At 41.7% G+C, this 23,694-nt stretch overlaps 1 protein-coding gene across 1 annotated transcript in view; it reads left to right on the top strand.

Annotated features, from left to right (window-relative positions):
• Window positions 1–23,694, top strand: part of SORCS3 (sortilin related VPS10 domain containing receptor 3) — a gene marked incomplete at both ends in the record, with an annotated part of 579,237 nt that overhangs the window by 427,752 nt on the left and 127,791 nt on the right. Inside the window, 2 exons of the mRNA XM_082673649.1 lie at window positions 1,097–1,161; window positions 12,348–12,466. Of these exons, the coding sequence (XP_082529775.1) occupies window positions 1,097–1,161; window positions 12,348–12,466 (184 nt within the window). The remainder of the gene's footprint in view (window positions 1–1,096; window positions 1,162–12,347; window positions 12,467–23,694) is intronic.

A 23,694-nucleotide genomic window follows, 5' to 3' on the forward strand; every position in this document is an offset into this window, starting at 1 on the left:
CCTCAGCAGAGATGTCAGATACTGACCCGTGCTATACAGCTATGGCCTCAGCATCAGAAGAAGTGTAGTAGATTTATGATGTAGAAGATTGGGTTTTGAGTTCTTCGGTCTGTTTTTCATAAGTTTTCAATTTGTCTTGCTGTCTGGGTACCTCGATTCTCATTGTTTTAAATTCTCCTTTTTCTTTCTAACTTGCTGCCTCTTCCCTATTGAGGACTGTAAAACCAGAAAACCAATCTTAGAATGAAATTTAAAAGTAAAACAACTGTGAGTCCAAGCTTGCTGGAGAGGGTGGATTATGTGATGTCTTTAGTGCGTGAATGTTTTAATGTCTGTGCTGCCTTTTGTAGCTGACTTTCCGGGTCTTACTCTGGCCTGGATATCTCATGCAGGAGGTAGTTGACTGGGCTTTATGTGTGGGAGGTTGGAGGCCCACAGGAATTAGTTCGTCAGGATTCTCAGCCTTCCTTTTTCTGACTATTGACCATCAACCTTTAAAGTTTCCCACTCCTATCACCAGAATTGTGTCCCTGTTAGACCAGATTTTGAACGTTTGTCACCAAACATTTATTGTTCACAAGGCAGGGGTAAGGAAGGGCAGATAGGTCCAAACTCAGGAGGGTAGGAGTGTCTGGAAGCAGATAGCCAGAACGGAGGCTAAACCACCTTCCCCAGGGGCAGAACGTGGGAGTAGCACACCCCAAGTGGGAGGGCAGAGGGGAAGGAAGTGGTGGAAATAACCGGGTGTGACAAGACTGGGGAAGTGGAAGGTATGAGGTGGGGAAGGGTTGAGGACAGAGGTTTCGACCAGCTTTACTATGGAGTACATTACTCTGTGCTCCTTTATGTTTTCTGGAGAGTTACTGACTCCGTGACACTGCTCCAAGACACATGAGTTGTGACCATTATAGGTGACAGCTGCTAGAGAGAGCCACCCTGCAGCGGCTGCAAGTCGCCATATTCTGTGGGTCCCCACGGTGCAAGACAGACCATCTTGAGAAAGTGGCTTTCTGAGTAATAACCCTGAATGGTTCCCCACTTTGTTGTCTGCCATCCTCACGGTCACTGAGCTTCTGACTCTCCTTTCCTTCCCCAGGTCGGTGTCCGGATTGGATAAAGAGGCGGACTTGGTGCACATGGAAGTGCGGACAGCTGATGGATGTGAGTACTGAGGCTGCCAGGCTGGGCCCCGGGAGATCTGCCTGCAGGTCTCCCTCCTCCCCCAATTTGCATTTTAATGGCTTGGGAAGATGAAAAGCCCTGAGCTCCCTTACTGCCATATGCATTTTATTTCCTAGAGTGGGGGAGAGGCCTCCAGTCCCAAGGGAGACATTTCATTGAAATAAACCCTCAGGAATTAATTTTCTGGGGATGGGAGTTAATGTGACCAATTTTGAGGCTCCTGTTAGTAATTTCCTGGCATCGTCAGTGTAATTCACATAGGGATGGCCGTAGCTCATCGTGGTATTTTGCATTCACATGGTGAATAAGATGATGCCAGCTTTAAAAAAAATAAACTTTATATAGTCAAGATTACCAAAAAAAAAGTAACCGGACAAACTATTTCCAGAATTGTTTGTTCATTCATTCAGCAAATATTGAGGGATGGCCTACCGTGTACCAGGCAAGATTCTTAGCCCTGGAGATACAGGGGTGAGCCAGACCTCTACTGTCCCCGCACATCAGCCATGGAATCCAGGACTTCAAACATTGACCCCTTTGTACATCGTACACCTGTCTACCTCTTGAACAGAATTTGACCGATAAAGTATCATTTTGCACCAACTTAAGTATCGATAGGGCTCTTCCCTGTCCCAGAAAGATAAAATCAACTTAAATATGTGAAAATATATGATAAACATGAAATCTGAAAAATATATGGAAATATAATTAGCATATACTAGATCACAAATAGAGCCAAATAATCCATGGAAATAATAGTGACCTAGGGGTGCAGCAGATCAAAGCACCGGACTGTGAGTTGAGGTCCTGGGTCCTCCCACCCACTAGCCATGAGACCATGAGACCCCCTAACCTCTCTGTGCTCTGCCTTCCTACTATCTGAGGATGCTCATCCTTGCCCTGCCTGCCTCGTAGGGTTATGGGTTGAATGTACAAACAGAAGGAGATTCTTTGTGACCTGGATGCAGGTATCCGATGTGCTTGTGCTTTGTCCATGGGAAGTCTACTGCTTTTGAGGCCAAACTCAGATGTATGCTGGAAACATGCACTTTGGGGAATATATTTTATTTGCTTTATTTTTATTTTTAAAAGAGTTAGAAGGCAAATGACACTTGTTACTATATACCTGGTACTCTGCTGAGTTCCCTCCTTCCTTCCTTCCTCCCTCCTTCTTCCTTCCTTCCTTCCTTCCTTCCTTCCTTCCTCCCTCCTTCTTCCTTCCTTCCTTTCTTTCTTTCTTTCTTTCTTTCTCTTTCTTTCTCTCTTTCTTTCTCCCTTTCTCTCTCTCTCTCTCTCTCTCTCTCTCTCTCTCTCTCTCTCTCTCTCTCTCTCTCTCTCTTTCTCCGATGCAGCCAGGGATGAGGGATGACCCACACTATTTTTACATTTTCTTTTTTTAACAGAAGAGTTATATTTTAGGGAGGTAATGCCACATATTCAAATTCACTGATTGTAAGCGTGGTGAAGCCTAAATTCGAAATTACTCTTAGTGCTGAGGAAAAAAAACATGGAAAATTAGAGGACTAGTGGGATGGAGGGAGGGGTTTGAAGGAGCATAGCAGGAAAGCCAGAGGGGAGCAGACAGCAGCTCTCAGAAGATGACCCACAGACAAGTTTTCAGGACAACCCCTGCCTTGGCTTTGCTTGTCATGTCAACATTGTTAAGCTGTATATGTGATCTGTGGTGGTTGTAATATTTTAGAGTTGGAGGAAACTTTATATGCCTGTCTGACCTCCTACCTAGTGTAGGAATCCCTTCCCCCAGAATCTCTTACAGTGTGTCCTCAGGTTTCATGAGCTCAGGCTTAAGACATATCCTTTTCTACTGCTGGACAGCTCCTTTTTTTTTTTTAAGGTAATTTCTTACATAAAGCTCAAACTTACTTTCTGAAAGTTCAAGAATTCTGGTCCACATTGGGATAAGGCCTGTGGTACAGAACTGCTGTGAAATTTTATGAGATTAAAAATGCAAAACACATAGAAAAGTTCCTGGCCTATTGTCAAGAATTGAAAAAAGCAGACAGAAATATAACAGGGATAAATGTCATATGCCACACTTAGGTTAAAGTATAGTATATATTAATTCTGTGTCATTTTTTAGGTTTGTTTTTTGTGGTACGCGGGCCTCTCACTGCTGTGGCCTCTCTCGTTACGGAGCACAGGCTCCGGATGCGCAGGCTCAGCGGCCATGGCTCACGGGCCCAGCCGCTCCGCGGCACGTGGGATCTTCCCAGACCGGGGCACGAACCCGTGTCCCCTGCATGGCAGGTGGACTCTCGACCACTGCGCCACCAGAGAAGCCCTGGAGAGCTTTTTAAAACACACCTTCCGTATTTCTGACAAGCTCCCAGCTGATGCTGCTGGCCAGTAGACCCCGCTTTGATCAGCACTGCACTGCACGAAGCTGTGGAGGGTGTGTGGGTGAATAGGACACAATCAGCATTGAGTAGCAGAGGCAGAGAAGTACACAGATTATTACTGCAATATAATGTGCCAAAGGCCATGGGGACTCTGTTTTGTCTCATGAAGAAAGTGCTATCTGTGCGAACCAAAAGGCAGGGTAGCCCAGTCGCTGAGGAGCGACTGAAGGCTGCACTGAAGAGCCCATGGTTAAGTTTCATCTTGGGAGATGAGTTGGATTTTCCCAAGGGGGTGGTAGAAAAGGAGAGTGAGAAATTTATGCTAGACTTGTACTGTCCAATATGGTAGCCATTCAGTTACACGTGGTTATTGAACACTTGAGATGTGATGTCCAAATTGATGTGTGCCGTACGTGTGGAATACACACCAGATTTCAAAGACTTAATATGAATAAAATGATGGAAAATAGCCCATTAGTAATTTTTATATGTTACATGATGAAATCATAATATTTGGGGTTAAATCAAATAGGTTAAATGTACACTTTTCTGTTTACCTTTTAAGTATGGCTACTGGGAAATTTAAAAGGTCATTAGTAGCTCCCATTGTGTATCCATTGCACAGGACTGCCCTAGACTGAGGGGCTGCAGGTGCAGCAGCACGGAGTGTGGCTCTTCAGTGCGTGGTGTGGCATTGACAGTCCTGTCTCTAAACCTGGCTCCCATACTCTGGAGCAAACCCAACATAAACAAGTCCCTTTTCTTGTTTCGGTGTAAGAATCTCCACTCTTCCCCAGTCCTGGTCCTCCCCTTTGGGAGTCAGACTTCCTTAAACTAAAGCCATTGAATTATCTCTTGCCTTGGCATGGTTTAAACAGGGCAGAGCCAACCAACTTGGCTAATAACAGTGTGAAACCTGTTTCTGCCATGAGATGCAGGATTCAAATGGCTTTTCCTCCCATTCTCTTCTGGAAATCATCTCTCTCTGAGTGTCTCAACGTCCCCTGTGAATATGCATATTTATGTTCATATTCGTGTTCTCTCTCCCTCTGTCTCTCTCTCTCTCTTTCACTCAGTTACTCAGTCACACACACACACCTTCTCCATCAAAGAGACCATTGAGTGTCAACAGAAAAAGTATTAACTTGGTGCCCTAAGAGTTAAGTTGGAGAATTAACTCTGTCAATTAGAGCCTGTTTAACCTGGACAATTTTTTTTTAAACTTTCTGTGAATCTTCTAGTGCTTCACATGTTTGAATACACAAATATAAGAGGTATTTTTATAATTGTTTTCATCAGTTGGATAACAAAGATCTTATTGTAGAGTAAAATTTACAATGAGGCAGATTTCAGTTCAATGAACAAAGGAGGAACAATGAAGAGGACCGCAAAATGCTGCAGACTGCTTTGTGAAGTAGTTGATTCCTGCTTATTGGAAATTTTCAGGCATAAGCTATATGGGGGCCTTGTAGGACCCTGTAATAAGTGAAACTCGACATGAGCTCTAAGTTTTTAGACATCTAGACTTGAAATTTCTAGAATCAAAACCACAGCACATAGACTACCATTCCTTGTCCTGGTACTATTATCAACTCTCTTCATCAATTACTGCCCTTTCTCACTAAGCCAAGATAAAGCCCAGGACATCTTAACAGAGCATTCCAGGCAGTCATTAGTAATCAAATGGGCAAAACTATTAGCCCTGAAGTCTAAACTGTAGGTTCTAGATACATAGAATAATGGCTCTTAAAAAACTTTGGGTTACTGACTAGTTCAATGGTTGTAAACTGTGTAACTCAGAGATCCAGCAGTATTCTAAGAACTCAGAGGCCAAGAAGAGGATGAGGGGGAGCTAAACCAATAGGATTGCAAGCCTTCTGTTCATTTAGACAAGGCACACTAAAATCTACTTGATATATTGAGAATATAGGATGGTTTTCGATAAAGGATCTCAGAATTTTAAAAAAGGGTTGGAATGGATTAGAAATTTTCAAACTGTATCACTCTCCAAAAAGCACCAAAATGTGTAACAATTTGCCCAAGGTTACATAGACAGTCAGTGACAGGGACTGAACCAGAATGTAGATTCTGATCTGATTCTCAGCCTGATTTTCCTTCCATGGTTCAAGTACATAACGATTAGGGTCACTGGTTCTGGTGTCAAGTCGCCTGGGTTCAAATCCCAGAACCCTGGGGAGTATCAGGAATCCTAAGGTATTCAGGATCGCTGTGGTTTCTAAATGTCTGTAACTCTGCCAGTTTCCCCTTCTTTTCTAGAAGGAAAAGGCACTAGAATTCTCCCGTGAGCAAATCCATAAACACAATAGGAAGGAATAGTCGCTACCTTTTCTTGCTTTGCTGATTTTTTGTTGTCTCAGGTCCTGTGTTAGGCATTTGGAACAATGTCAGTATCCTTTGTTTTGCCCTGTGCCTACAGACAGTTTAGCCTCACTCCCCAGTCAAGGAAAAGGAGGCTTTTGGAAGCTAAATAACTTTTCAGAGTTTCTTGGAATCTGCTGGATTTCACTTATTTGCATTTGACAGTCAATGTTGTTATTTAAAATAAATAGCTCCTGGGTATTTCTCTAAGAAAAGACCTGAAGAGCTGAATTTGCTTTTTGTTCACAATTTTAATTCACTTTTTCAATTTTGACAATATTACCCAAAGGGATGGAAGTTGAGCGAATCATGGAAAGTTTTTTTTTCTCTGAGATGGCAAAGAGGCATGACATTTAGGATAGTTTGAATATTTAATAATCTTAAAGGCAAAACATAATTGCAGGTCAGAATATAGCACAAATGTATCGGCTTTTAATGTAATTCATTTCAGCTTAACTTGCATTTACTGAAGCTTTATAAAGGCAGTGCAAGGAGAGAAACAAAGATGACTAAGACTTTATCCAGGTTTCTAAGGAGGTGATCCTTTTGGAAAGGTTTGACAGAGTGAGAAACGCTGGACTTCACGGTGAAACTCATTGATATAGATGCATGAGAAGCTTGCCTTACAAAACTGCTGGTGGAAAAGCAACCTCTTAGGAAGATAAGACTAAGGATGTTGGGTTATCTACTTCGTTCTCTTTCCACATTCCTCAGTTCTCTGATCCAACACAGATCCCAAGGCGTCCCGTCTCTATCACTGGCCTGGGATTCTTCTGAGGGCAAGAACCAGTCTTACGTTCTCTGCTTTCTGGACCCTCAGGGAGTGTCTGATGCATGCAGCTTCTCTATACACCTTGACCCAATACAGAAGAAATTAATCAGTCCGTCTAAGGTCACCCTTTCTCACCAAATGAGACCCTTGGTCCGCCATCTGTAAGATGAGGGGGCATGAGGCTGGACACAGTGGTGCAATGGTACCACCTTTCCTAAAGTCTTGCTAGCAGTACAGCTAGTTGAAATAGGGCCTGGTCCTGATAAACTTATGGAGCAGATCTCTCTATTCACAGGGAACAAAGCTTTTGACTTTTAGTTTTTGTAAGTGACCGCACCAGCTCTCAGAAATACATTAGAAAGACATTTGATATTTAGAAATATACTGGGCTTCCCTGGTGGCGCAGTGGTTGAGAGTCCGCCTGCCGATGCAGGGGACACGGGTTCGTGCCCCGGTCCGGGAAGATCCCACATGCCGCAGAGCGGCTGGGCCCGTGAGCCATGGCCGCTAAGCCTGCGCGTCCGGAGCCTGTGCTCCGCAACGGGATAGGCCACAACGGTGAGAGGCCCGCGTACCGCAAAAAAAAAAAAAAAAAAAAAAAAAGAAATATATTAATTATGAGGATGATGTGACTTAACCATCTGGGGAATCCCGTCTTGTTTTCCCATTAGGGTGTCCTAATGAGATCTTCTTTCAGTTTGGTCTTTCTGGTTTTCCGTTTGAGCATGTTTTGAAGGAAAGGATGGGAAATAGCAGTTCTAGAATAAAGATTAATCCATGTCCACCCATTATCGTGTAATTATATAGTGCCTTCAGCGGGCTTTCCCTGCCTAAACGTCCACATGCAGCTTTCACTCCCTTTTTTAGAAATTCCCTTCTCCCACAGAACACTTCTCTATCCATGCTAAACACAAGCACTGTCTCCTCCTTCAAGTCCTCCTTAATTATTCCAGCTCAGATGTGCTTTTTCTTGTCTGAACACCTATAGCATTTAGAGAAAGTAAACAGTGAGGTCAGTCCAGAGTATGACTTTACTAGTAGGACCTGTGCTATCATGATCTTTTGATTCTCCACAATGAAACAGAACATTACTTGTTAATTGTACGTAAGAAGGATGCTGAGTGTTAAATCTCCTTCCTTCTCTCTTCATGATAAAAAAGAACTAGCATATATTGATCCTTTAAAATGTATTCAACAATGTACTAACCTTTTTCATACATCATCTCATTTAATCCTGACGGCAGTCCTGAGAGGCAAACACTTACTTTGTTTGTACCTCACAGATGCAAAGTGGAACTGCTGCTCAGCCCAGGGCAATCAGCGAGTTCAGGATTTGAACTCAGCACTTTCTACGTTCAGAGGCCTTTCTCTCACACACCACAATATGCTTGAGAAATCTGGACCGCTTTGCTTCCTTTTTATCAGGCGTCTTGTGTTATTAAGACAAACATACACACAAACAAGACCACAGTTGTTAGAAGCCTATTTGGGGATTTCATGTTATATGAAAAATATCTGCTTTCAGTTTCATCATGGAATCCTTATGACTATTCAGCCTCACTTGGAGATAATGTCCAAAGTCCAAATTTAAGACCTTTTGCAAGTTGGAGGCTTGAGCGAAGTGGTGATTCCTGCTCACCTTTGACACCCCCAGTCCCCTGTGACACCCTCGGTCACTTCCACCTGGTAGCCTGGCCTGACATGTACCTCTCCCCAGACCCCCATTTGGGGTTCTCACCAGGCAGTGGGTATCTCTGTGTTTAGAAAATTAAAAGCGTTGAGACTTCTGATATATGAGTCCGGCTAAAGACTGCAAGGCCCCTGAATTTTAAGTGGATTTCCCAAACGCGTTTTAGTGCTGCTTTTCTGTTAAAGTGGACCTTTTGTTCCATGCTGGGCAGTGGCGAGCAGCAGGGGAGCCAAGAAGGAGGATGAGTTGACCCAGTAGCTCATCTACCAGAGGCCACAGTTTAGGTAGGTTTCGGTTTTGTATGGGGTGGCCTCGAATACGCTTGATTCTTTTTTCAAAGTGTCCAAGTATGGGAGTAAATAGTAAATAGACAGGGGAGAAATGAGCCCATGGGGGGGATAAGCAGATGTCCTCCTGTGCACACCTTTGATTACCAGTACAAGGGGCTTTCCAAGACACTCTCTGGCGAGAAAGAAGCAGGTTGTCAAGTCAACCCTTGTGGTTTCTTTACATGTCTTCACCGCAGCGTTTCACTGGGTTTTAGTGCTTTATGCTAGGAGCAAATTACTCAGGCTGGGTGGGACCAATACTATGCCTGGTGCTCCAAAGCGCAGCCTGGGCTTCTTGCCTTCCCTTGGCCTGTCAGCCAGAAGCGGAAAGCCAGGCCATTCTCGGCTTTCTCTGTGGACAGAGACAAAGAGGAAGGGGTCTGCGGGTGGTACTCACAGAATGGGGAGCAAGGTGGTCTTGCTAACAGGTCAGGGAATGTGGAGACAGGGCACAGTCTATTCTCTGGAGAGGTAGGCGGGGACCAGATTACGGAGTCGAGGTACAAAATGAATGGCTCCTGGTGGACTGTAGGCTTGTTTTGTTTGGCCTAATACAGTTTGGCCTGCACCATATTTTAAATTTAAATTAACTGTCAAATTATAAACATTAGGAAATGTCACATTAAAAAAACTGGGACACTTAGCTTTATGTAGAAACTCAGAACATCTTATTCCTGCATCTCAGTGATGACTGATGCTGAGAAGCAGCTCCCTGTGAAGATGCAAGTGTTGGCCATTTTCCTGTAGTCCCAGCTGTTGCTCAGTGATCCCTGACACTGAGACCATGCGCCCGCTGCCATTCGTCATCTCACTCCAGCTCAGTTTCCTCTTATACAGTATTTGCCTGGCGCCTGAGACATTTGACTTCATTAGGCTAGTTGTAAAAGGCGTTCTGTTTTACAGAAGAATATTTGGGCTTTGTCCCCGGGCACTCAGAACTGTGGGTGATTTTGAAGCCGAGAAGGCTCAGCTGAGGTTAGGTTTGAGAGATGATGCTGGTTCCTTGCCTCGGGTCCACCCAGCTTCCAGTCCATCCTGCACCTGAGCACCAGTTGTGAAATGGACGCAGCAGGCAACACAGATGGGAAGGCCTTTTCCAGGCAAGTGGCAGGGGTCGTGGAGAGAAGAGAGATGCTGGAAGCACTTCAGAGGCAGACTTTTCAAGGCTGGGAACCAGCTGGATTGCATGGCATGTGGAGGAAAGAAAAGTGAAGAGGCTTGAGCTACTGGGCAGATGATGAAACTGCTGATGGAGAGAATGAGATCAGTGTTTGACGCGTCTGGATGAAGGGCACCAAAGCAAATTGGCTTTGCCCAGATACAGACATTTGAAAAGTAGGGCTATAGCACATAATGAATTCATTTCCTACCAAAACATGTTTCTTTGTTAAATGAGCATTTTGTTTATTAATAAATGTGTGTAATAGCTAGCTATAAATTTTATGAGTGAACCCCTTCCTAGACAGCAGGGCCTTTCACAATAGAAAATCTGTCTCATTCACTGCCATACTCCTGGTGCTTAAATAATACCCAATACATTATATGCACACAAGAAATTCTTTCTGGATCGATCAATAAATTAATTAAAGATCAATAATTAGGGAAAATTTAAAGTACCCTTGTTTTACACTCAGTTGTTATAAATTTTTGTTTATTTGAGCTTTTGCCTTTATTTATTTCTGCCGCTTACCACCCCTTCCATTGTAGCCTCCGAAACGTACTCATACCTGTTCACATATTTAAGTGGGCAAGCGCATCAGATGTATGTAGTAATGCATGTCATTTTAGATGATAACAAAGACTTCTCTGCTTTTAATCCTAAAATGACCTCTGTTTTTCACTTTGACCCATTTATTATTTTTAAACACCATTAAATAAACAATAGACATTTTTTTTTAACATCTTTATTGGGGTATAATTGCTTTACAATGGTGTGTTAGTTTCTGCTTTATAACAAAGTGAATCAGTTATACATATACATATGTTCCCATATCTCTTCCCTCTTGCATCTCCCTCCCTCCCACCCTCCCTATCCCACCCCTCCAGGCTGTCACAAAGCACCGAGCCAATATCCCTGTGCCATGCGGCTGCTTCCCACTAGCTATCTACCTTACTACGTTTGTTAGTGTGTATATGTCCATGACTCTCTCTCGCCCCGTCACAGCTCACCCTTCCCCTCCCCATAACCTCAAGTCCGTTCTCTAGGAGGTCTGCGTCTTTATTCCTGCCTTACAACAATAGACATTTTTAAAGCAAGTGTATACAGAGGTTTCTTTATAGAGATTCACTTGTGGTTTTTCCTTGGGGAACAAATAACTGAATGGATCGTCTTCCTCGGGTGACCCTGTCGTCACGATCAGAATGCTTAGACTCGAGGATTTCTCATTCAGCTACAGCTGCTGCCATAATTTTGGGGGGTTGGTTGAGGAAGCTTCAGCTGCTGAGATCTTTAGAAACTTTTACAAGTAATTATACAGGTTTTACTTACGATAAGTAAGTACATTCTTATTGTAAACACAAGAAAGACGTATGTAATATAAAAAGCAAAGGCCCCACTTCTACTCTCGTTAAGTCCATTCCTTTCCCCCAAAGTAGTCATAGCTAATTTATATAGATGTCCTTTAAAACTTTTTTTCCTATGCAGTTGTGGCACAAACCTGTATTGATAAAGACATTGTTCTTTTTATTTTTTTTCATAAATTGGATTGTGCCATACATGTTGCTAAATAATTTTTTAAAAGGTCACAGAACAATGCACCTTGGGGACATCAGCACACGATGCATATGTATCTACCTAATTCTTCTGTTCACAACATGGTGCTTTGTTATATGTGTGCGTTTGTTTATTTAAATGTTCTTTAATTCATGTACATTTAGCCAGCTTCTGGTTTTTCACTGCTATGAATAATGCCACAATGAACATTTTTGCCCTTGCCTCTTTGTGAAAATATATGAGTCTTTCTCTAGAAAACGTCCCTTGAATTAGAGTTGCTGGTAAAAAGATATGTACGTTTAAAATTCTGATAGATATTTCAAATTTGTTCCTTCAAAAATCTGTACCAGGAATAAAGACACAGACGTAGAGAATGGACTTGAGGACACGGGGAGGGGGAAGGGTAAGCTGAGACGAAGTGAGAGAGTGACATTGACACTACCAGATGTGAAATAGATAGCTAGTGGGAAGCAGCCACACAGCACAGGGAGATCAGCTCAGTGCTTTGTGATCATCTAGAGGAGTGGGATAGGGAGGGTGGAAAGGAGTCGCAAGAGGGAGGGGACATAGGGATATATGTATACATAGAGCTGATTCACTTTGTTATATAGCAGAAACTAACACAACATTGTAAAGCAATTATACTCCAATAAAGATGTTAAAAAAAATAAAATAAAAAAAATCTGTACCAATTTACTCTTTGGCTGGTAGGATATAAGATTAACTCTTTCCTCACTCCCTTTCCTGAAGTAGATATTCCTTTTCTTAAAAAAATTATTACAAATTCTTTGGACAAGAAAATGCAGTCTCATGGTTGTTTTCCATTGCATCACTGATCCCCAGGAAGAAGGGCTTTGTGGGCTGAGAGGTTGGATGACCATTGCCCCTTGTGTCTAAGTGTCTCTCTGCCATCCCATTTCAGATGCTCACTACCTCACCTGCAGGATCCAAGAATGTGCTGAGACTACTCGGAGCGGGCCTTTTGCCCGCTCCATTGACATCAGTTCCCTGGTCGTCCAGGATGAATATATCTTCATTCAGGTGAGTCCAGATGTGCAGTCAATGGTAGAGGGAGGATGCGTGGGGGAAGTCAACTGCTGGCTGGGAGGATGAGGGTGGCTCTCCAGAGGCTGTGAAGATGCGGAGCTGGGGTGCTCTCCCTCCTGTGCTTTCGGTACACGGTCCGCTGGGGAGATCCCAGACTTCTGGTGACAGATGAAGGTGTTATGGGTCCTTATTGTTTACAGGGAACTTTAGTGGCCCACTGAATCCTTCAGTTGAATTGTCCTTTTATTATACCAAAGGGGTCTTGAAATGACCAGGACTTAGGCTGGAGTTTGAGATTACTTAGAATCAAATCTCATTAGAGATGAGTAATTAGAGATAAGTAATTTATCAAAGCCACATTCTATTTCTGTCCAAAGTGACTTATCTCATGTGGGAATGAGAATCTCCCAGAAATTCAGCATCTCTAGGATCTTCTTTCTGTGAAAATTGAGGTCTCACTAAATCTTCCCCTCCCTTTCCAGTGCTGACCACCCCCTCAAGTGTCCAAGCCCCAAATCCTTCACTCCAAGACCTCTGTGACTCCTAGAGAAACTGGGGGACTAATATTTTTAGGCAGGCAATGGAAGCCTTGTTTTAGATTTTGAGTTTCACTGAAAGGAGGTGCAAAATAGATCAAAATGAGGGAAAACAAAAGAAGATGCTCCGTCGAGTGATGGACTTTGTGTGTGTATGTGTGTGTGTGTGTGTGTGTGTGTGTGTGTATGTTACTGAGCTAAATCATACTTGCATTTGAGGGCAACCTTGATCCCCTGTCCTCTGCCTTTCCACCCTTCTATGGTCTGTTGTTTTCCAGACTGCTTCCTATAGGAACCTTGAACTTCAGAATCTCCCTGAGTTTGCTCAGAGCTGAAAACACCTAAAGGGCTTTCTCGGCCCCACTCCTGGTCTTTTAGTCCAGATCAGCCCCATCTCCCCTATAAGACCTTCTCTGAACTTCCAGTCTGGGTACGACTCTTCCTCTGAATCTTTGGAGCTCTTACTACCTGCTGTTCCTCTAGCACATAGGCTATTAGGAATTGTTATTTAAGTCTTAATGGATTTTTCTCCTTCTTTCCAAACTGCGTTTTATACTCTCTGAGAAGAGGGACAATATTTTATACACACATTTTACCCTGAACCTTGGCCTTTGCAAATCAAGGGTGCTCGATGTCTACTTGTTTTATTGATTGACTATGCATGTAGCGGTCACTATTTTTTACAAATCAGCTGCATGAATTTTTTTTTATTATTATTGGAGTATAATTGCTTTACAATGTTGTGTTAATCTCTGCTGTAGAACAAAGTGAATCAGCCATATGTATACATATATGAAGCCTCATGGATTTTTGAGCTCTACTATGATATAGGAAAAGTAGCCAGCCAGGCAAAAACGAGCTTGAAAGAAGGAGTGAAAGAGAGATCTTTGTGCTTATATAATCACTGTTTCTCAGCCAGAATTTCAGGAATTTTTTTCTAAATCTTGGCAGGTCATTGGTACTGCCATTTTCTTATTCATAAGTATTTATTGAACACATACAATGGAAAATATACAGTACTGGGCACTACACTTGGTGTTGCCCAGCTTTCTGCCTTTGACCTTCTAATCTTTGCCCCGCCCCCTCACCCTCTGGGAGATCTCATGATTTTGAGCATCTTCTCCATGTTCTGATGACTCTCAAGTCAACGTGCTATGACCTCTATCATGTACGGTAGACCTACATATCTAACAGCCATCTCAATATCTTCACTTAGATATTCCACAGGTTATATGTAATTGACATGTCCCCCTTGAACTTGACACATTGGTGGCACTGCCCTCTACCAGGTCATTCAAGGTAGAAACCTGGAAGCCAGTCTATGTCATCAAATTAAATGAATCCACAGCCTCTGCTAATATCACCTTATTTCTCAAGTATTTCCTTTCATTCCATTCCCATTGTTATGGCCCCAGTTTAAGGCTTTATTGTTGCTTTCTCTCTATTTAATGTTTTTAAGGTAGAAGCACAGGGATGACTTATGAATTTACCAATCTGATTGCCCTTTTCTTAATGCTAATCCTGCATAAAATGATGAACATAGCAGAACTGTTTCTGGGCAACATGACTTAGGATTTAAAATGTTCAATTTTCTTGTTTCCTTTTTCTTTGTATTGCATGAAGTTTTCCGTAACTGCAGGCAGAAATCCAGAATTTTTTTCTAACTGTTCTGAAATACTCCTTTTTAAAAGAATTATTATGCTGGAAACCAATAGAAGTTTTTCTCTTTAATCAGCATCAAATTTTATTTTGTTTGAAAGAGAAATGCATTGCCATTATTCAGTAAAGTTTTATTGATCCCCTACTACATTGCAGCCCCCTGTTTTAGGTGCTGGGGTTAAGATATTGAACACAACAAAATTCTTGCTTTTGTGGCATTTACATGCTAGTGGGAGACAGGAAAATATATAGGTGATATGTATACATCCATACATACATAGATATGAAAGGTTGTGAAGGGTAGTGGTCAGTGACCTGTAGTCTGGAGCCTGATGGCCAGCATTTATTCCAACCTTGGTTTGCCACACTTAGCTGCATGACCTTGACCTAGGCCTCGTTTGACTCATCTATAAAAAGAGGATAATTATAGTACCTACTTCATGGGTTGCTAGGAGGATTACATTTGTAATCCTGTAAAGCACCAAAACAATGTTCTGTAAATGTTGCTTTGTATCTTTTTATCTGTCTTCTACTATCATCTGTTTATCTGTCTACAAAGTATAGCAGGTGATGGCAGTGCTATGGATAAAAATAAATGAGGGGCCTTGAATGTTGGGTGCCTGTGGTTATTGCTATTTAGGATGACCTGGGAAAGCCTTGTTGGGTGATGACCAGGGAGAGAGTGACAGAAGTTCGTAGTCAGAGGGCAATGTGGAGCTAGGTCTGTTGTTCCCTGCACTTCCTTGTGCCCCTTATGCAGATGTGGGGTAGGCAGCTAGAAATTTGAGGCTGGGTTTAGAAGCAGGAATGGTGGGAAGGTAGGGGCTGGATATATAAATGGGAAGGGTGTCCGCATATTGATATGTTTGAACTGCAGCATTGAAGTCACCGAGGGAGTAAGTGTAGCTAGAGAAGAGAAACCATCTAAAGACTGAGCCACAGGACACTCCAATATATAGAGTTCAGGGAGATGAGGGAGGTAGTAAATGACACTTGGAGAATATAGAGATTACATCAGGAAGGCACAGGGTGGTAGATCCTACAGGACCTTGAAGACTGTTTTAAGGATTTTTTTTTTACTATGAAAGAGATGGGAAGCAGTTGAATAGCAATGCTCCAAAAAATGCAAAAGGCCAATACTCTTGAGAAAAACATTGAATTTCATGAATCATCAAATAAACACAGATTAAATGCTGTTATTTGCAACTATCAATTGGCTACAATAGAAATAAAATAAAGGATGTCAGTGGGTTGCAGTTAAATAACTACACATACTGCGGGTGCAAATATAAGTTGGTTGCCCGTCAATATTGAATCAGAGTCTTTTCATTCTCATAGGTGAGTTTGAGGATTGACTGACTGATGTGACAAATATATCTTAGTTCTGACAGTGTATGCTTAGTTTTTAGTTTTAATGGCTTCTTTTTAAGAAAAAAAATCATTATGTGGTCTGTTTTCCTTGCTTTCCTGCATATGTATTTGTTTGAGGATTTTGAATATTTGTTCTAACCAAGCTTTAATATAACTTTATACAACATAGCACATCTTCTACTTTTGTATAATCTATTGATTTCCTCTTGTGACCAATTTTAAAATTAGTGCATGTCCATGCCTTTCTATTTCTTCCCCTCTCTCTTTAATTCCTCTACCACACAGTTTTGGTTGGTTATGTTATCTCTTAGTGTTTGCTTTCCTATAATTCTGTTAGTTTAAATATTTTATTAAGCACTGCTGAAGACTGGTAGAAAAAAAACCAGCATGTGTGTTTATGACCTCCTTCGTTCTCCCTTCTATCCAACCCCAGTTTTGTTAATTAAATCATTTGGAGCATTTATATTCTGCTTGAACCATCATTCCTGCATTTATTTTGATTTTAGTTTTAGGTAAATTTATCCAGTCGTCCTTTTACTATAGTTTTCCCATTTGTTTCTTGGTTGTCTGAAATTTGTCCTTTAGTAATGTCTTCAAGAAAGGTGAATTCCGGAATGTTGAAAATATGTTTGTTTATCCCCTTTATGCTTTAATATCATCTTTTTTTTTTTTTTTTTTTTTTTTTGCGGTACGTGGGCCTCTCACTGTTGTGGCCTCTCCCGTTGCAGAGCGCAGGCTCTGGACGCGCAGGGTCAGCAGCCATGGCTCACGGGCCTAGCCGCTCCGCGGCATGTGGGATCTTCCCGGACCAGGGCACGAACCCGTGTCCCCTGCATCGGCAGGCAGACTCTCAACCACTGTGCCACCAGGGAAGCCCTAATATCATCTTTTAAGGTATAAAAGATGTCATTTTCTTTCCATAAAAACTTTGCTCCCTTAACTTATTGAATGTTACTGTGTCTGGCTAGTCTCATATTTTCCCTTTTAGGCGTCTTGATATTTTCTCGCCCTTGATACATAAAGTCCTTTAAATATATATATATATATATATATATATATATATATATATATATATATATATTCACACACACATATATTTGAATACTATTTACTTTATTAGTGTATGTTTTGTGGTTGTTAATACTATGTTGATTCTTTTCCATGGAATATGTCTCATTCAATTGATTCAATTTCTTCTTCCTTTTTAATTTCTCAAAAGTTTCTGTGATTCATATTTTGAAATATGTATTTTATTTATTATATACGTTAGTTTTATTGTTTTGGCTCTCTTCCTTCAAGGCACTTAGGATGTGTACAACAGGCAAGAAAGACAAAGGGGAGACATCTTTTTTTTCTTCTAGTATGTTTAACTCCCTGAGCAAAATGAAATCTATAAAAACAGTTTTACTCATACTGTCCTTGAATGAGTATGTAGCCATGTCCAGGCTCCTCTTTGCCTTTTTTGCTGCTGTTGTTTTTAACTTTTTTCATGAGCTTTGCCAGCTTATATTTTATCTCTTTTTGTTGTCTCAACATATCTCCCCTGAGCTCTTGTATTTCTGCTTGACCTCTTCTTTTATAGAGGTGATGGCATCATGTGGGTTATTTTTATTTGTAGCAGTGTGGTCACAATTTTTATTTAGTTCATGGAAACATTTTTTGTTCTATGTCTGCTCTTTGTTTTTCCTGTTCCTTTCTCTCTTTTATTTTGTTGTATTATTTTGTAACTCTTGTGCTGTTTTCTTCTCTCTTTACGTTTTTCATCATTACTTATTTTTTAATGACATGAGCTCGTCTGGCTGAACTATTTGAGGAGGTTCTTCTTGGGGATCAGGGCTCTGATCAAGGCTCTCTTTCAGCTTAACAAGAGTCCCCCTTCGTTCTCAGTGAGGTTCCGTATAACTAAAGATTATTAGTCTGTTAGTGGGTTCTTCTTATAAGGTAAAACTGCCTGAGCGGTTCTCTAGCAGCCATGCCTCTCCAGCTTCTCCTTGTCACCAGTGAATTCTGGAAACACTCCCACTGCCAATTCCTGAGCCACATTCCCTTGGTTCCAAATAATAGGTTGTTAGTTTTGCTCCTTAGGAAATATCCTCTTTAGAGAACTCTGTATCTCTAGCTTGATCTAAGATTTGTAGCTGTAGGCATTTTTGCTCTGGTGCCTGTCTGTACCCTGTTTGTCCTTCACTGCCTTTGGCTTCCTTTCCACATTTAGTGTTTCAGGGTTATGTTTTCCTTAAGTATAGAATTTGCATTTTTCTTTCGTGTTTTTCTTGTTGCTCCAGGATGATTTATGAAAGGAAAAGCGGGGAAGCACCATTATTACTTGGCTATTTAAAACCATTTATAAACGCTTATCATGTATTTTCTGAAATGTTGCAGTAACTTGCTAACTAATTTTCTTGCTCCCAGATCAGCACACCTCCAATCTGTTCACAACACTACTTCCAAAGTAATTTATTTAAAATAGAAGTCAATATCCTTGCCTTCAGTGGCTTCTCATCACCTATAGGTTAAAATCCAATTTCCTTAACATTGCCTACAAGCTCTTCTACTATCTGGATCCTACCTACTGCATCAGCCTCATGTGAATTCCTTTCCCACCACTGTTCCCCATATACCTTCCTTTTTATATTTTACCCTTCAATAAAGATAAACTATTTTAGTCTTGATGCATACACCATGTCGTTTTTGCACCATGTCATTTCTTGCCTAATATGCCTTTCTTGTATTCTCTTTTCTGGCTTGGAATGTCCCTTTATCAAATAAACTCATCCTTTAAGATTCAACTTAGACAATGCCGCCTGTAGGAAGTCTTCCCTGACATCCTCAGTCAATCAGGATTAGACCAAACTCCTTTGCTGATTACTTATCCATGTGTATTATGCTTCACGAGCCAGGTCTGTAAACTTTAAGGGGACAGGACTATGTCTTATTCATCATAGTTTTTCCTGCACTTAGCATAATGACTGGAACTCAATAAAAGTTTGTTGAACTGAACTGAACTGAGAAGATAAGACGTGTCCTTATTCTCAGGGAGTGTAGTTAGTTACTTTTTTAAAGCAAGGGAGTCTTGTTTCTCCAACTAACAATATAAGACAATTTAGGGTAATTGGCAATTGCTCACTGTATAAGAAATTACCATATGTAGAATGTCTCTGTATTGTTATAGAACTGCTGTCCAGGAATTATCCATTATATTATTCAATGTCCTTTTTATATTCATTCATTTAAATGTATTCAAATACATTCAGCCCAGTGGGGAACACAGACAACAAAGCAATTACAATGGAGTGTGATGAGAGCTGTATTTGTGGAAAACATGCATTGCTCTTGGATTGAGGAGGAAGGGCTCTTCACCTTGCCCTGGGAGGAGGGTCAGTACAAGTTTCCTGGCAGCAGGACTGTGAGTGCCAGTTAGACAAGTGAAGGACAAAGGGCACTGCAGGCAGACGGGAAGACATAGGTAAAGTGAGGGAAGTGAGAGACCATGGTATTGGGTTGGCCAAAAAGTTCGTTCAGGTTTTCTGTTATGGAAAAGCCCAAAGGAACTTTTTGGCCAACCCAATATATCACAACCTCTATCTAAGGACAGCTGTAATTATGGGAGGGAGCGAAGTGGCTGGAAAGTAAATTAGAAAATTGTCCTGAAGAGGTAAACCTTGTCTATTTCCTTTAACTGAATACTGATAATTTTGTGTTTCCCTCTTTGCAGTTGCTAAAAAGCTCACAACTGATTTTTTGGGTCAATTTTAGCAGTTTCCCTGCATTAAGCTTTATGCTCTTCTTCTTCCTTTCTCCTATACCACTGGCCATTTTTTATGACTTGGCACCTTTCTTATATTTTTGCTTGATAATTGCCTCTTTTTTTTTGCGGTACGCGGGCCTCTCACTGCTGTGGCCTCTCCCGTTGCGGAGCACAGGCTCAGCGGCCATGGCTCACGGGCCCAGCCGCTCCGCGGCATGTGGGATCTTCCCGGGCCGGGTCATGAACCCGCGTCCCCTGCATCGGCAGGCGGACTCTCAACCACTGCGCCACCGAGGAAGCCCGTTAATTGCCTTTTTAAAAAAAAAAAATTATTGGATGCCATCTCAAATACATTTCTGCAATCAGTGTGGGTCTTTATTTTATTTTATTTTTTTGGAGAGTATGAGTTTTGAAAATTGAAGTGGGGATCAGTAAAGGCTTTATGGAAAAGGTAAGATTTGCACTGCAGTGATGAATATCTACCTCTGAAGCAAGGAAAGAGCAAGGATTTTTCATTCTGTTCATTGAAATAAAGCTTCTTCAGAAGACTTTTGTGGGCTTCCCTGGTGGCGCAGTGGTTGAGAGTCCGCCTGCCAATGCAGGGGACACGGGTTTGTGCCCCGGTCCGGGAAGATCCCACATGCCGCAAAGTGGCTGGGCCCGTGAGCTGTGGCCGCTGAGCCTGCGCATCCGGAGCCTGTGCTCCGCAACGGGAGAGTCCACAACAGTGAGAGGCCCGTGTACCGCAAAAAAAAAAAAAAAAAAAAGAAGACTTTTGTAAGAGCAGAAAACCCTCAGACCAACAGTAGCTTTCCTCCATTGTTTAAACCCACAGATTTGTATCTGAGCAAGATATTAGGGCATCAGTGTAGGTTGTTTTCTTCCTACCCTGGCTAGAAGTCTGCCAAAGAACAGTTTTGGGAAAAGCTATAGCGCACCTGGGCTTGGGTCCAGCCCAGCCTTTGTGGGTGACATCCCTGTGGAGAGTTGGACACCGAGGATTATGCTGCCACTGAAAGTCTTGCCATTTTTCCATAGTTTGACTTTTAAAGGGGAGACTTGCAAAAGCAGATTATTCACTTCTATGCCTACAATTTGAATAGCTAAATAGCAGCAGGATGGGCATAAGGGGCTTTGGTGTGTTTGGTTTTTCATAATTTTAAGGGATTTACCACTTAAATTTTCTAACTTTTAAAAGTATTGATATCTTATATTTTGTTTTAGTGCTACCGGAGATAGAACTCTAAGGGAGAAAAAACCTTGCAGAAAAGGAGACCAGTCTATCCCCTCACTCTTTCCTACCCTTTTGTGCCCAATGTTTCTCTTGGTGGCTCTTACATTGGCTCTTAGGGAACTTGTCTCAGATGCTAACAAAAATGGAAGAGAATGGGGGTTCAGGACCCTTAGCCCTCCTTAAAAGTATAATTCTGCTTTTGTTTGCTCTGTATATCAGCGTCCTTAATACTTTTATTTGACAAAAGGAATCTGCTGCTAAGAAAGGTTTGAAAACCACTGACATTTTTATAGCACTGCTGACTGCATAGGTCAAAGTCAGGCTTTTGTGTGTGTGTACAACTGAACCACTAGGAATTCGGGTGACATCCAGGCTTATATCCTCTCTCTGCATATTTATAAATGAGGTGCATGTATTTAAGGCGTAATTATTTACCCACAGTGAGTCATTCTGTACACACGTATATGCATTTGAGAGTGCAGTTTAAATAACCAAAAACCTAGCTAAGCTCTTCATAATGCACTTCCCAGGATATTAATTTTGCATAAAATATTCACCCTCTCCCATTTGTTCCTCTAAAGGAAAGCTTCCCAGGCCCAGTCATAATTTCCTTTTTCTGGGCGTGATGTTATTATTTTTTACCCTGTATCTTGTGTGGTAGGAGGGCCCATAGACGTATTCATGCAGCTCCTATAATTTAGATCCCGAAGGTTGTGCCTCCCCTTTTATTTTTTCATTGACAAAGAGGTAAAGGTAGCCATCTTGGTGGTTTTGCTTAGGGAACCTAGTGTTTGATCTCCTGCTCTTGGGGGTGCTGAGCTGGAGATGTACAGAAAACTGTGAAATGTGTTAATCTGTCAATGCCTTTCCTGTGCAGGAGGCCCAGGTCCTGGGGTTTTGTAGTAAAATCAAAAGGAGCTAATTCTTCCCCAAAGAGCCCTTGTTTTAATGGGAAAGTGTCTGCCTGAAATGCCTCCATTCCACGTGGATAAAAGAGAAATCGGCTTTCCTCTGTAGGGGCAGAGGGAGAGAGAGATAAGTTGGTTTCTGTGTCGTGAGCCAAGATGGTTGGAAATCTTGTCTTTTCTCCTTATGGAGTAGCTTTTCTAGTGATTATTCTGGAGAATAGGTAGTTCAGCGTGGTTAGCAGTAAAATCCCTTCAGTGATATGATTCATACCCTGGCTATGAGGGAGTGTGTTGAAGAAATAGGAGCAGAGCCCTAATAAGTTATCACAAGGGATTTGTATGTCTTTCCTGAGCTACGTGAAGCCCGGTCCTTTCCTCTCTTCTGGCACAGAAGGTGGCCTTTAATGTGGTATGGGTTCAGTTTCACTGCATGCAATTGAATTTAAAAAAAAAAAAAAAGCAAGTATGATACTGACCTATCTTCAGATATCTAAAGTATAAGAGAAGAAACAGATCCATAATTAAGATCCAAATAAAGTACTCCGGAGGGATGGACAAAGCAGAAAATTTGAAGGAGGGAAGAGGCCATCCCAGCCCTGCCAGCTCCTTCTTCATATCCACCATGAGACCAGTAACAGTGCAGGACCATCTGCTATGTAATGCCCCTTTTCACCCCTGGTGAGGTTGTGTAGAGAAGCCCCCTCTATAGCAAGGAAATCTGAGGGTGGAGCAATGCCATACATAAGAGTGGTTCTCAGATGATTCCAGTAGTACAGTGAAACCAGTGGGTAGTTTAGATACAAGTTGCTGTTCGTTTTTAGGAGTTGTGTGTATAAACATAGAAAAATAGCACCATTGTACTATTTTTGTGCGTTGGGAGATGTTCTAGAAGTATTAGCAATTAGCAAGTACAAGTAACCAATTAACAGATATTTGTTGAGCCGCTAGAAATACTCCAGGTGCAATGGAGCATGTTAGAGATGGAGGACGTTGTCCCTGCTCTGTAGCAGTTTATGATTCGAGTAGCTAGTGGTCTGATGTGGGGAAAAGAACCCTGAACTCAGAGACCTGGGTTGTAATTAGGAATCTGCCACCTGCCAGCCAGGGAACACTGGGCAATTCACTTGCATTCTTAATTTCCTGATCTTTGTAGAATGGAATCATGCTACTTGCTCTGCCTAAATTGGAAGGTGGTTGTGAGGATCAAGGGAGATACTACTAATGGCTTTGGAACGCTTTGAAACTACTAATGGCTTTGGAATGCTTTGAAAATTAGGAGCCCTGTAAAATGCAAGAATCAGAGACTAATCCATGTGCAAAACTCAGCCTCACTGTATTTTGTGTATGCACCTTCTCTTTGAAGGGTTTTTATAAGCCTATCCCATAAAAGCTTACTAAATCTTTCCCCCAAATTCATTCTTTAATTATTCATGGCTTCCAGTCATTTATCGACATATGTGCATAATAAAATCGTCCCACATGTCTTCCATAGTGTTGGTTATCAAAGAAACCAACTTTTAATGATACACATATCTGTGTATAGATAACTGTAGATATCTTTCAAGACTCTTGAGTGCCTTCTTGTAGCATCTTGGTCCCCAGAGCCCTGGGTTTTGATACTTTAAGAGCCCGTTTTACACACCTACATGAGAGGTAGAAGAGCCTCGATGATGTGGCTACTGTATCCCTAATAAATTGTTATCTTTCTGAAAGAAAAACGCCCTGAGGCAGAAATTGAGTGTAATTATTAGAAGAAAAGCTATTTG

The sequence above is a fragment of the Grampus griseus genome (assembly GCF_964374135.1).
Source record: "Grampus griseus genome assembly, chromosome: 16".
Classification (NCBI taxonomy): Eukaryota; Metazoa; Chordata; class Mammalia; order Artiodactyla; family Delphinidae; genus Grampus; species Grampus griseus.